The 15,215-nt window shown below is 39.8% G+C and overlaps 1 protein-coding gene across 4 annotated transcripts in view; it reads right to left on the minus strand.

The window, feature by feature from the left end:
- malrd1 (MAM and LDL receptor class A domain containing 1) overlaps nucleotides 1-15,215 on the minus strand; it is a 51,494-nt gene that overhangs the window by 17,583 nt on the left and 18,696 nt on the right. For all 4 annotated transcript variants that reach the window (XM_071484962.1, XM_071484960.1, XM_071484959.1 and 1 more), the window contains exons 16-20: nucleotides 14,058-14,271; nucleotides 13,707-13,954; nucleotides 11,569-11,857; nucleotides 6,322-6,567; nucleotides 4,879-5,036 (exon numbers count right to left, since the gene is read on the minus strand). In XM_071484962.1, coding sequence (XP_071341063.1) covers nucleotides 4,879-5,036; nucleotides 6,322-6,567; nucleotides 11,569-11,857; nucleotides 13,707-13,954; nucleotides 14,058-14,271 — 1,155 coding nt within the window. The remainder of the gene's footprint in view (nucleotides 1-4,878; nucleotides 5,037-6,321; nucleotides 6,568-11,568; nucleotides 11,858-13,706; nucleotides 13,955-14,057; nucleotides 14,272-15,215) is intronic.

Consider the following 15,215-nt stretch of genomic DNA (forward strand, 5'->3'; position numbering starts at 1 on the left):
AGATGAATCTTAATGACTTTGATGATCTCCTGACTTTTCTTTTCGTGCCATCGTCAGGTCAAATTCCAATTTGCCAAGTACTTTGGTTTATGAGCAAATATAGTATCAGCCAAAGCAATGACATCATAGTCATCTGCGCTTATACTATATTTGTATTTAGTGCTAACTGGCAAATGTTAGCACGCTCACAAACTATATTAAATAGTGAAGCTGGAACCTACATGCTAAACATCAACATATTAGCATTGTCACTGTTGGCTTGTTTGCATACCGATGTTAGCATTTAGCTTGTAGCAGTGCTGTAGCAAAGTGCAGCCTCACAGAGCTGCAAGCATGGCTGCGAATTCTGAATAGGAACCAGTGCTTTGGGCTGAGTGCCACAGACAGGGTGGGGAACTCAGAAAGCATTAAGGGATGGACTAACATGGTGGTTTCATTCTTTTCATGGGAAAAGAATGTCAGTCTTTCTCTTTTAGTGTAAAGCCAAATGCATCACATGTTTCTGTAAGCAACCTGGCAGTTCATTGTTGGCCAACTGAGAGGAGCTAATATGGATTGGAAGGGCCTCTCTCTCTCTAAATTGAATCCATTTTGCGGAAACACACACACACACACACTTTCTTTCTTGTCCATCACTTGAGGCGATTGGAGAGATTGTTGCAATCCAGTTCAGCTTCAGGTCAATACGGGGAAGTGCTGCCTGGTTAAACCATGGAGTATTTAATAGAGTAAAGTATAGACTTAACTACCCGACCTCCTGAAGTTCATGAGTCTAATGTTAAGACTGTTTTAACTCTGCAGTAATTCATGATAGCTCCCTCGTCCTCTGGTCTAGAGGTTAAATGTGTCAGAATGACTGCAGGTCTATAACATTACATCATTAATTCAGTTTTAGCGCAGTATGATGATAAGAGTCAATCTCAGCAGTATGAAACTTTTCGGACATTGTGGGTGAATGAGTCAACATCACACATAGTGTAAACTCCTACAAATTAAGACATCAAACTTTTTGTCCTTTAAGTTGCAAGATATGACCAGAGGAGTGACTGCAGTGAAAGAAACCTGGTCTAATGTACTCAAAACCAGAGGACGAGCAATGTCATATTCTACTCTGCAGTTTGAAAGCCTATTAAAATGCACCCTTGGGTGAGGCATGCAGAAGCTGTCTCCTCCGCTTTATGCCAGTGGAGCCCTGGCTTGAAATAATCTTGTTACTGTGAGAGTAGAGCATAGATTAATAGGCAGCGTTACAGCGGGACTTATCCAGATTTATGTCATGGAGTAAAGGCTCAATCCATAAAACCAGCCTCTGAGCAACTGATGAGTATATGATACCTACACATGCATCTCACACTTGACGTCTGGGTGGCGTCAGGGCATTCATTCGATCAATTTGAAGCTTCATTTGCCAAACTCACAGTCAGAGCAATGCAGCCACAAATTCACTTTGCTCAAAGTGAGGAGTGGATATACATTTGCATAATTTCATTTTATTATCCCCCCGGTGACAGTCAAAAAAGAACAAAGAAAGCTGTAATCACAATAAAATGCTTATTTTATTGAAATTTTGAAATCCTGAATGTCTTCACCATATACTGAATGTTCCACTAAGCTGAGATCCAATTTGTATTCATGGCTTTTTCATTTTATGGAAACGCTGGTAGCTGTTTTTATGTCGACTCACTTTCAATTCAGAGCGCAACCACTTTCCTCTACTCAATCTCTGCTTAGTTAAATAATGTTACAACATAGAGGGAATACTAGTATGTTGTTTTTAGTGATAGGACTGTGCTTCAAATCAAGAACATGTTCAAATGATTAGCCTTGTCATTCTGTATTTTACTTGGGTAGAATGTCTTCTCTTTAGCTGACTGGCAGATGCTTGGCTCACCATAATGGCAGGCATCGTTTAAACCCACTGCACCATATATAACTATATAAATGAGCTAATGGAATGACTCTGTGTCTCCGTTGCAAAGTAATTTATCTCAGTTACCATAAAGTATGTTGATTCAAAATACATCTGTCAGTATGTAAAGCAAACAGAGGGCCTGCTCTCACAACATGAAACATGATATATATACTGTATATGCCTGAAAAGTAACATATTCCTTGTACAAAAATGGGAAGAATTAATTTCTCCAAGACATAAGGAAGTGGTTCGATTCTTTTTTTAAGAAAATAGTTTTACAGTATTTCTTCACATTTGAACTTTTAGCCATAGTTTTTGTTCCCAAACTTTCTCTTCTAACTCAAACAAATGTTTTAGATGTTCAAACATAATCCCATCTCTGTCCCCAAGCCTAGATAATTAGCCACCAGTCTAATATGAAAAATATTATTTTACTGTTAATCCTTTTGTGATGAGGGAATGGGTGGGTTTATTCATAAAATAAATCTCATAAAAAATGCATTTTACATTCATCAATCATCTTAATCTTTATAACAGACAGAACCACATACTGTACTGGACACATGCTGACATCAAACTGCAAGACATGTATGCAAACACATTACATGCAGTGGTTGGGAGCTTGAAAACTGATGCTATACTCTTCCTTATTTGCTGTGGAACTTGTCTTTGTTTAGTTTGTACATTTTCAGACCTCTCTGCTGCTGAGAACAGTTATCAGTGATCCCAAGCAAATATAATCCCCTCCCTCCCACCACTAGCACATTACCATAACCCCCTTTGTTCTTCAATCAACCTTTAAAGATGGCTCACACTGTATTTACACTACAATGCTTGCAGAGTAAGTGAGCGTGTGCATTTCTAGTCATGCCTGTGCAAATGTGTGTTTGTATTTATGCAGGCATTTTGACTCAAGGCAACATCAAGGCAATAAAAATGTTATAATGTTGTAAATTATTGCACAAAGCAATAATCTGTAAGTGCTAATGTCTTTGAACCTTCTAGGTCACACATGTCATACATCCTTAATGTGTCATGTGAGACTATAGGGATATGAAGCTGAACTGAGATATTGGTTCTCTCTCTCTCTCTCTCTCTCTCTCTCTCTCTCTCTCTCTGTCTGTCTCACACAGACACACACACACACACACACACACTCCACAAAAACACAGACAACACACTTCACTCAATGTCTAAAATCATACACAATGACCTCTGAACTCACCACCCTCTGTGTCTGTGTAAATGATTCAATCACCTCATTTTCATGTCAAGAGCTGACCTTCTTCAAAAGGCCAAATTTTACATTTTCCATCTAAGAAGGACATGTAAAGTAGTCCACATGCATAAATCCTCTCCTACCTCTCTGAGAGTCACATAATCAATCAAAAAGCCAGCGGGCTGGGCTGGAAAACATTGTTATTATTATTCAGTCTGCAACAGGCTTTAATGTACAATCAATAGCATAGTAGGCTGATAGAGTATTTGTACAATAATTTAATTCAAAACAGCATCAATAAATACAACATCTTCATGCAAAGTTAATAACCTTTGAAGGATAAGGCTGGTAATGTCCAGTATTTTTGTTTTTGTCTCAATCCCAATGGAAGACCAAATGTTAGTCAAACAAGATTAAAATTGTGCATTTGTTGAGAATTATTTTAACCACAGAGCTGGTGTGCTAGAAAACCACAGGCGATCCACTCAATATAAGCTACAGTGCCCATGTTCACAGTAGTGAAGATATACATGTACGTATGTTACCTATGCAGTGGTGAGCCACACCGACAATGCAGCCAATGGCACAGAAGAATAAGCTACACAAGCAAGACTAGTTTGTTGATTTCCAGTGTCCTATTAGTCTTACTGGTTTGTCAGTCACCTGTTAACCACACCAAGGAGCTACACCAATGACGTCTGTTAGCTTGTTATTGGGATCAATTGGTGGTTGGCTTTGGTCCTTTTGGTCATGAGATTTGTTGACCATAAGAAAATTCAGACTTACCCTGTAAGCCCCATTTTAGTTTGAAATGCTGATGGGCCTTTAATCCACTGAACGTGTTAGATTTCTTCTTCTAAAACATGGGCTCTGTTTCTACTTGGTTGTTGCAGCATGAGACAGCTTTAGTGTCATTTTATTTGCAAGAGTAATGATATGCAAATTTTGTGAGGTGGAGAACTTGTTGCTGATTGAAGAAAAAAAAAAGCACTCAGTAATAATTTACATAACTTGCTGATCTGTTTTGCAAATGGCATAAACAGCTTCTGCAGCACGGACTAACCATCTTGCACTCGCTGTGCGTAAGAGCGAATGTGACACACACATTTTACTACTACCACTACTACATTCACACCACTCAATGAATCTACTCATGCACAACCCCTGCACCTGGACCTTGATTTGTACCTCACAAAGTTAAATGAAGTTGAGTGTATACAGACCACAGGCAGGAGGCAGAGTATATCACAGCAGAATTTCAATGGCTAAAAGCTGCAAGTAGAAATCTTTATCCCTGAAAGTCAACCATGCATACACAAACTAGACAGCTGAACACCTAACAAGCAAGAAGCCTTGACAATTGGCAGGGCTAGTGTATGCCCAGATGGTGGGGTGGGGTTGCTCCGGGCTCCGGGGTGACCATGATCCCCATCACTCACCTCCACCACAACCTTCAACCCCCCCACAGTTGCCCTATAGATCAAACACTGGCAGAGAGACTGACAGCCTCACCGCTCTTTTTACCAAATTACTGAGACCACTAGACAGCACCACTAATATGATGTGATTACTGTCTACATTAACATGATTTAATATTATCAGGCTTTATTTCTGACTGTGCGTAACCATGGTAACCGCGCTTGATGGATGACAGTGGGTCTGCAAAGCTCGTTTCATGTCAACTATCATGGACAGGCCTCAGATATATTCGTGATTCTGTGCAAACACACTCCTGTAGATTGTTTACCTTGATCAGCAGCCGGATGGTCCCTGAGGCCTTGTGGGAAATGTAGTACCAGAAGGAGAGCTTACAGATGGCACTGGACTCTTTCCAAACAGAGCTTCTAATATGAGCTTTATCCCCTTTGAGTCCCACTGGTGTAGCTTCCAGATAGACAAAATGACCTAAAGAGATGAAGAAAAGAAGTGATGGAGGAAAAGAGCAGCAACGTAGGAGAAGAGGCAGAGAGGGATTAATAACTATCTCTGTACAGGCAGCTCTTACAGCCAGTGACAAATTACAGAAAGGTCACAAACAGTGTAGAGGGGGAATGAGGGTCAGGGGTCCCAGAGTAATCTGTGACCCATCTCCTAATGTCCGACTGCCTTTTGACACAAGAACCACTCAGTAAGTTTCTCAGTCAAGTCAAGGTCATAACAAGATGTGGGACGATGTCTGAATACAAAAAGGGATCGTCTCTGTGCTGCTGTGCTTCTCTGTCTGCAGATTTGTGCCAATTTAAAATGATCAAATTATCAATAATAATAATAATATGAACACTTTTTATAATTATATCTGTAACTTAAAACTAAAAAGCTTAAATATCAAAGTTAGAAACTTTCCGATTTTCATGAAATCAAACACTGCTTCTGATGCTATTTACGATGGACATTTTTCAACATTAGCCATTCAATGTATTAACGTTCAGTAATTATCTCTCTATATATAGTAGTCTTAATCATTAGTAGCAGAGTCTGCCATTCCCACCCTGGACTCAAGTTGCCTTTACATGCATGAGGAATCCACAGGAAATGAAGCTGTTCACAGTTTTCATGACTGGCTGTAAAAATGTGTCATTTTGGGGATTTTTTTCAGTGGATAATTTATAGTTTTCCTCAAGTGAATAATAGAATAGGAAGGAGTGGCCATAGTGAACTATTATGTGAAGAGTTACAGGTGACAGGCTGGACACATCCAACTCCTCAGCAACGGTATCTAACTTTCCCTCTGCCCTGCTGTTGTGTGGAGAATCAGATCATGATTTTAATCATTATTGACTGACTCCTTTAAAAATGTGTTTGTTTGGCTGCACAGTGACCAGATACACCAGCTGGTCTTCTCTATTTGTTGTTCTGACAAAGTAGCCGCCCAACGAGTGTTCGCTGTTTTTGCTTAATGTTACCATGGTTGAAATTTAAGGATTATAATTTTAAGATGGTTAGAAGAAGCAACTGTATGCATATGTACTTATTCACTTATTCATGTGTATTGCTTTTTACCATGCACACTGTATAATGGAATTACCGCCCTAAATGTCCTGCCTCAATCACTTGCTGTACATTCATGTACTGGGAATAGCTCATTGATTTTGCCACTGAAGTGGCAAAAAACAGCACATGAATTAAACACTGTGGAGAGCTGGATGAACAACTCACGAAATGCATGAAGGAAAGCCTTATAAACACATACCATTTTCATCCATCAAAGTGTGATCATATGGAGGCCGTATGCCTTGGACAGATCCAGTCCCCAGTGTCCAATCAAAATTATCAGCCAGGGAGCTCTTCCAGCCACAGCGACCCTTCTCAAAGGAGCAGGAAGTCCCACAGTCCTTTTCATCGGTGCGATCGCCACAGTTGTCTGTGAAGTCACATCTCTGCCCTGGAGTGAAACACCGGCCATTTTCACACAGCAGGAAGCCGGAAGGACAGGAGCCTGGAAATAAGATGCATACATAAAACATCATTCAAACCACATGTGTTTGTTTTGCCAACATTAGTCTGTCCATCAAGGACAAGTTACATTTATTTTATATTATATATATATATATATATATATATATATAACCCTAACCCTAACGTTTTAGAGGAGGGAAAAATAATTTTACATTTCAAGAAAAAAATACTTTTCACTTTCTTACTAAGAGAATTTACCACATTCATGTTTGAGAGGAACTGGTTAGCGTAACTAAGCATAAAGACTGGTAACAGGGGGAAACAGCTAGCCTGGCTCTCACAAATGGTAACAAAAATCCACCTACCAACACCACAAAAGCTCACAAGTGAACATGTTATAACTTGTTTAATTTGTGCAGAAAAAAATAATTATAAACAAGCACCCTTAAAACTGCAACTTGTCGCTTTTACACTTCATTTTCTGTACAGATGAAACAAATAAGACGAAATGTCATAATTAGTGAGCTTTAGAGATGCTGGTAGGTGGTTTTTGTTACTGCTTGACAGACTCAGGCTTGCTGTTTCCTCTTGTTTCCAGTTTTTATGTTAAGCTAAGCTAAGCTAAGACAAGGTAAACTAGCCAGCTGCTAGCTGTAGCTTCATATTTACTCAAAGGACATGTGGTTCTGATTTTCTCATCTTTTTTCTCATCTAAATAAAAACTGAAAATAAGTGTCATTCCCATAATGTCAAACTATTCCTGTAAGAATTAGAAACTTCAAGAGAAAATTCTTCACAATGTTAACACAACTACTATGTGCTTCACCAGATTAAAAACAAACCGTAAGAGTTCAGTTTTAACTTCAGGGCATAAGAAGTCAACTCAAGAGTGGGGAGACCATCTGCATGCACCATCAGGGTCCCTTTGAGAGGCTTAAAAAGACAAAGGAGCATGGGGCAGTAAGCCCAAATCACTGTATCATAGGGTAGCGGTGCTGGAAGGGGCTGGAATCTGGCATTCCAGCAGGGTCAGTGCCTGGCTTAAGGGAGTTTTAGAAAGGGACATGAGGCGTGATGAAGAGGGGTGGTCCCTGTAATTAAAGGAGAGAAAGGGGTATAAGTCCCTCCTAATCCTTTGTTCCTCTTCAGACGCACAGGACCGGAAGCAATGTGCCCCAACAAAGGCACATAGGAAGCCAGGAAGCCACGGCTCCCAACTGTGAAGCCAAACCTACTTGCCGCCAGCTGTGGAGCATACTGGAGCTGTAGGTGGATTCATTTAAAAGAAAAGTGACAGTTTGAAGCGAATAATATGCCACTTCTCCCAGAACAGTGTAAGTCTCATTACATGTGCAGCTCTTCACTTGTTACTATTTGAATTCATTTGTCCTCATTACGTCCAGTGCAGATCTTGTTACATGGATGACTTTTGGGTTTTGCATTGCTGTGTGCAAAGTGACCTTCTCACCAGGAAGGCATCCACTGTCCTGATATCAACCATGCTGGTCAGTCACCCTGAGTGTCATACTGCCCTCTGGTGGAGGGCAGTATGACACTACTGAATTATTTCTGGAACGGGAAGTCTGACAGATGAAATGAAGCAAGTCATCCAATTTTGATTATGAAAGGTACCAAGCAATCCACTGCACTGTTCTTTTTTCCAACATGTGACATGTCTTACCACTTCCATCTTCTCATTTCTTTTAAGAATTTAGAAATTAAACTGAGGCGTTGTCGTTTTCTTCTTCCCCTCTCTCTTTACTTTACTTTGTAATCGTATCCAAAAAAACAGATCAAAGCATCAAAACCACATTACTCTTATAGTATGTCTGATCAGTCAGGCTACTTTAAAGAATCTGCCCTGTGAACAGATGCTGTCAGATTCATAGCTGTCAACATAAAGATGAAATTGAGTTTATGATATGAGGGGCTACTAAAGATAAGAGGAGCGCAGGAGTAGTCCAGTCAGGCTGACACCAAATGACAGAAACACACACATACTGTAACTAACAAAAACGAAATAAATATAAGCCCTTCTAAGACATGCGCAACAGTGATAGCCTCATCTATCTGCTAAAGTGATGGCTCACTGTCATTCAGACTGTCATTCTACATTTATGTTCGTTATAGCTTCATTCAGACAATATCACAGTTTAAAATAACACAAAGACAGAGAGAAGTTTCTGTTCAAGTCACAGTCAGCTAACCCTTACCCTAACCCAGCCTGTACTGAATGTAATAAATTTCTTATCAGTTTAATCATTTATTAGGTAGAGATTTCTGCTGCCTGTTTTTATAAAGTCCAACATTGCACAAACAGAGAATGACAAGACATTTCTCACATCCTGCATGTAAAGCCTTGGCTGGATATTCTTTTTTTATTCCATGCAGGTGTTATACATACATAGAAGTCTCTGAATGTGCTTAGCCTATGATGACAGTGCATTACATGAAAATGGTTTTCAGGTACTGGTCCACAATGTCTTGTTAAAGCCACAATAAAATGCTCAGCAGCTGACATAAAAAACATTTGTGCATGCTGAGCTCGCATGAAATATATACTGAGTGTCAGTACTCTATCATTCAATGAGTTGCTATTATATAGAATGAAGCTGTGGAGGAAAATGCCCTTGAGGGGCTTCAGCATATAATTATAGTTCCTGCAGTCTGAAGTCTCATCAGTATTACAGTTCACCCTCTGCAGCTACTATGAAGACAGTGAGAGCAGGTTTCCTTGTCATTCTCGACTTTCTACCCCACAGGCTCTCTTAATGGAAGGATTTATTACATTCCTTTATATATCCTTCCCTCTTTATTTGCTCTGCTTTTACTTCTGAAAAAAGCAAACACATCCTCTGCTTTCTCTCCCTCGCTATATTTTTTCATTCTTTATTTCTCAACCTAGTAATTCTTACTTTTTCAGGTTATATTCATATATAAGTGATTAGCTTAAGCAAAGGAGCTGGCTTATTTGTGTCATTGCACTAATTTTGAGTCAGTCATAGCAATGTAGACATTATCATATATATATATTACACTGCATCTCTCATGTCTCATTTAAACTAGCCATCCAGTTTTGGTTTCATTTGTCCAGGTTTTGAGGTATCCATATCAGATTTTTTTCCATTTTTTTTTGATACAGTGGAGCAGAATGGAGTTTTTGTACATTACAACCTTGAAACATCTCAAAGCATCTCTTTCAAAGAACAGTGTCCCAGTTACGCTGGATAATCCACAGGATACACAGCATACACAATAATAGCATACACAATAACACAACAATTTTCAGAGGGACTATTTCTTTAATAGAAAATAGTTCCACTGCTGTTAAAGAGGATCTCCTCCAGCTTGAAATTACACAGAGACTCTGCAGGAGCCACATAGTTGCAGTCTCATCCCTTTCTGGCCACAGACAGCCCAGAAACCCCCTCTTCTCCCCAACATCCATACAAGAGACAGGCAATAAATTTAATAGGTCAATTATAGCTGCAGTGACAATGGCAATTAATCAGCTCTTGTTGTTTTCTGTCAACTCTTAAAAGGTTCCCTCTTAAAGAATGTACGGGATGCAGGGGAACTTCTACTAGGTGAATAGTTCCCAAGTCTGAGATACAGACAATGATGGAGCTCACTTTAGTCAGATGGTGACAAATGTTTTCCCTTCAGCAGTTCACAGGAAGATTTTCATCATTCTTGCTTTTTTACTGTGTCTTTCCTTCATATCTCAACATACTTCTGGTTAAAACTGGATGCAGGGTGCTGCTGCTCTGACACAAAGAGCTCAAGAAATATTTAATAAACACACTCCCCTCATAGAAAAGTGAGGATTCATTATTACAATTCATTATTACCGATGTGATGCATGTCCCCTGTTTCTAGGAGATCTGACACGTTTTGTTCATGCCATATTGATTAGCTGAGTTTTGTTTTCATTTTCATAAATTTCCGAAACACCTTAAAAATGAAGACAAGGTTGCAATATCCCAGCAGCCAAAAATTCTCTGATGCCAGTAAGAGTATATTATTTCAGTGAAAGTTATCCAAACTGTAATTATCAACCACATCTTAGTAATTTAATCTTTCCTAAAACAGGAAAATAATTTAATTTAGCACTTAGGCTCTGCAGTCATGTTCCTTTTACATTGTCTGTTATTTTTCAGGCTGTGTTAAATTCTTCTATGAGAAATCAGCTCTAAAGGGAAAGAGTGTGTACAGTAATTTACTAAAAATAAGGGGAAGACTGCAGTCTGAGCACTCTCTTTGTCACAATGGAATTAAAAAGCCGTTACGAAGTGGCTACTTCTTTCAGAAGCAATAATAACAACCGATATGTTCCTGTTACACCATGACCTTCATCAGGGCATCTAGTCTTTGGCAGAAAGATACTGGCTTTTCATTATCACTCCAATACAATCAAGCCAGGCTGTTTATCATTGGCAAGGACAGTGCCTTGTTGAGCTTTAGTCTTTGTCTTCCTGATCTTAAATGCCTCTGTGAAATTTTGCACTTGACCCTATATTGTACTGAAACCCATAGGTTATAGGTAACTGCTGTTATTTAGCAACAATGCACACACACCACAGTATCTCATTGAGCTTTACAGGCCCATAATACTGTAACAATGTTTTCAGACGCAGTCTAAGCTCTAGTCTGAAAAAAATAAATAAAAGAAAACTTGATGCAATTCAAAAGAGATTTCACTCTCTTCCTTGGATGAATAGGGATCAGCAAGTAGGAGCAGAAAAGGCAGTTACAAACAAGACTAAAGCCTCTTTTCTGACCAAGTGGCAAAGTGACATTGCGTTCAGAATGGGAGAAACATTTTGAAAGGCAATTCAAAGAGAGAGTAGGATTATGGTAAATCCAATTTAGGTAATGTGATGGATAATGATAAGTGGAAATAGCTTCAATAGGAAAACTGAAAAAAAACGCACCACGGGTAGGCAAAAAAAGAAAAACGAGGAAAAAATGAAAAATAGCAAACAGCTACATGAGCTCAGCATAAATAAAATAAACTAAGGAAACATAGTTGACTGTATACCTGCAGGAGGGGCAGGGGTGTTGTCCTCTAATCCATCCGAGGAGGCAAGCAGACACCCTGGAGAGAAAGTGATGTCATCCAGGCAGATGTCACCCTTTGGACTTCGGCCCACTTTGCCCTCAAACGTGACCTGGAAGTCTCTTGCGTAGCTCAGCGGGATCTCCCTCATCTGCCAGTAGTTACCCTGGTCTCCTGTGAGGTTCAGCAGGAGATGAAGATTTCCTTCACTCTTCCTGAACACACTGAGGGTCCCGATGCCGTCTCCAGACATGTGCAGGTAGAAACGCATCTGGAAAAAGGACGGAAAACAAGGAATCTGTCAAAATAAGACAATGACTTCCAGAGTGTAGAGATGATTTCTGTCTCAATCCACACATTGATATTCAATATCCTCTCATTTACAGAGGAACGGTGTAGAAATATTACATAATAGCTTTCTTTTTGTCCACCTAGTTAAATAAAAATTACCTCTACTACCACAACTAGAATGGTCATTACTCTTCATGTGGAATGTGGAAAGAAACCAAAAGTATGATCATACAAAGGTAAGTAAGTGTTAATCGTGTCACTGAATTGATGCACTTTTCCCTTCAGTCAGTGTATTTAGTAAGGCTTGGAGAGAAATTATGTCTCTCCATCATGCAGCAGAGAGGTAGTGACATGTCTTGTAGGTTTCCTCTTCAAATGGAGGCGTATTCATGAGCTACAGCAGCACAACTACACCCTCCATCTCGGCAGAGAGGCTGCCTGTCCCTCTCTCCTTCTCACTTCCCACACAGCCCTCCCTTCAGTTTAATTGGTGCCTTTTTGCTGACTGCGTGATTGATGGACAGGTCATGAGTGGGATAAGAAATACACAAGGCACAGAGCAAACTGGGTAGTCAATCAAGAGATCTTTCCCGGTGGAGCATCAGGCTGACAGCTCGGAGGACACGCACACACACACACACACAAACACACACAAACACACACACACGGCCGCGTACACACACACACACACACACACACACACTTGACTGTTTAGTTACATCACGTTTCAACTGTGATTGAAAATATATGAATGGCTGATTCAGAGGTGGTATTTTAACATTAGTTTCTGCAGGATTTGTTCACAAGTATTTTGACATTTGGAGAAATCGTCACCACTCTCATGTCTGTGCGCTAAATATTACGCTACAGCCAGCAACTGGTTAGCTTGGCTTAGCATTAAAACCGGACACAGAAACAACACATTAGATCTTATTTCTTAAATAGTCCACTTAAGTCCCTGTAAAATCACAACCTGTTGTTTTTACGCTACACACTACACTAAGAAAACATATCATGTTAGTTGGTACATTTTATAGGTGCTGCTAGGCTTTTTTTATTTTATTTTATTTTTTTACCTTTTTACAGTGCCAGGCTCACTGCTTCCACTCTAAATCTAGCTAGCCAGCTGTTGGCTTTTGCTTCATATACTGGATATATATGAAAGTGACATCAGTCTTCTCATCAAACTGTCAACAAGACAGCAAATGCATCTAACACCCAAGATGTTAATTGATTAATTCAGCTCTATCCTCAAGGAAACATTATCTCTAGTACAGTGTAAGTAAGTACTTATGTGTTACAGAAAAATTGAAATTGTATTCTAAAGAGCATCTATGAGGTTTAAAGCTCATTATAGGAATGTAAGTAAATAAATATATCCAGAATATTTAATATACCTAAAATGTGTGTTGCATATACAGCCGTATCAACATCTGCAGATGCTTTTTTTGTCCCTTTGAGATACACCAAATACATTTAAGCATTCATGTCAGGGAAGCCACAGGAGTGCTAATGTTTTATTACATTTTTTAGTGTGTCTTTAACTCATTCCATCTATTTTGATTGTTGTAGTTTTCTGCACCATAGTTTTATTTGGTATTTATTCAAAATGTGATGTTATTAAATTATGTTATTTACCTGTTTGATGAATTGATTTTGTATAAAGCCCTGTTAAATAGTCAAGTAGCATTTAGGATGTGAATTCCTATTTACACTGAGCGTCACAGCACTGATCAAACCATTGCTCTCTTAATCTGTAATTCAGCACCTGCATTTAACTGCACTCTGACACCTGCCTTCTGCCCTCTGACCTTTGACCTTGACCTCACCTTGCACTGTGAACTCCTGCGGCTCAGCACCGGTCCTGTTATACGGGCAATGTCTCCAAATGAATGTGGGAAAGAGCTCTCAAGGTAGAGGTAGTGCCCTGAGAGGTCTCTTAGGGTGTGGTCACTTGATGGCCCAGTGCCAACTGTTGGAGTGCTGCCTGCTTTGATCAGCCAGTCCAAGTCATCCTCTCGGCACTGGCGCCAGGAGCAGAGATCAAACTCAAAACTGCAGTGTCCACTAAAGCCCTCTGAAAGACAGCAATAAAAAAAGAAATCAATTCAGGCTATCCAGTTATCTGGAAATTAATCTTTCTGCGGCTATCATCGGCCAGACAGTAGACGAGGCCTCACTGCAGATGTAGGGGTCCTCGTCAGAGTTGTCCCCACAGTGGTTGATGAAGTCACACAGGTTGTCCTGGGGGATGCAGTGGCCATTGGCACAGGCGTACTGCTCAGGTGTACATGGCTGATCTGAAGGCAGTGGAGGGGAGCAGTCCAGGAAGCTGACATCATCTATCACCACATCGCCCATGTAGCTGATCCCTCGCTTTGCCCTGAACACCACCTGACAAAGGACAACAAACTTGGGATCAACTCTCAGTTCCTATCTGTCATGTAAACTTAATCACATTTTTTGACTCAAGGGTTGATGTTTAATCGTATCAGACATGGCCATGAAACAAAAGAGCCGGTAGCTTCTGTACTAATGAGCCATGATATTCTGTGTCTTAGGGCAGACAGTTGATGAAGAGCTCAGAGAGAGGAGGAAATGAGCACTTGGAGTCTGAAAGAACTTTAAGAGGTTCAGTGTGAAAAGGCCCTTCAGCTGCTGATGTAGCATCAGTGCAGATCCGACTCTGACTGCTCTGACAAAGGTTAATGTGCATCAGTGAAGACGTGCAAAGGCCGAAGTATTTAGTCAAAGCAAAGAATTCTCCCTTGCAATCAAGCCACAAGTGTGTGGTCATAATGACCAGAAACAACCTCAACACACAGACACCATGGAGGGATTGCAACTGTCATTACTGCCACACATAAGATAAGACTCATTAGACTGAATTAGATTCAATCAATTCATCATTGATCATCAAGTCTACCAAGCCTGTCCAATTTAACCTGTCGTGAATGAAATTAGGCCAGTTACACTGATGTGCAGTGTAAAGAGCATTTATTGTTTATCCAGAAGACCTTCCTTTTTTAATTTAAAAGTCATACATTTCTGGTGATTTTTGCTTCTTAAAAAAAACATCATGAGTAATTTGAATTGATTTTGACATTTTAGACTATAGCAATGGATATTTTTCTATATGTTTAAGTTATATATTTCAGGTCATGATATATGGACTTATTAGCAATGCAGCAAGCACCTTATACCCTCCAATAAAATCATACTGAACAAAGAAAATAGTGGACTACACAGTCTAAGGTAAAGGACATAGAGAATTTATGGTTTGATTTAGGAAGAAGGCATCACACAGTATTTGGGCATTGTGCACTGTGTGTGAATCA

This window comes from Trachinotus anak, unplaced genomic scaffold, assembly GCF_046630095.1.
Source record: "Trachinotus anak isolate AG129_WGS33_773 ecotype Australia unplaced genomic scaffold, CSIRO_AGI_Tana_v1 ptg000009l, whole genome shotgun sequence".
Lineage (NCBI taxonomy): Eukaryota > Metazoa > Chordata > Actinopteri > Carangiformes > Carangidae > Trachinotus > Trachinotus anak.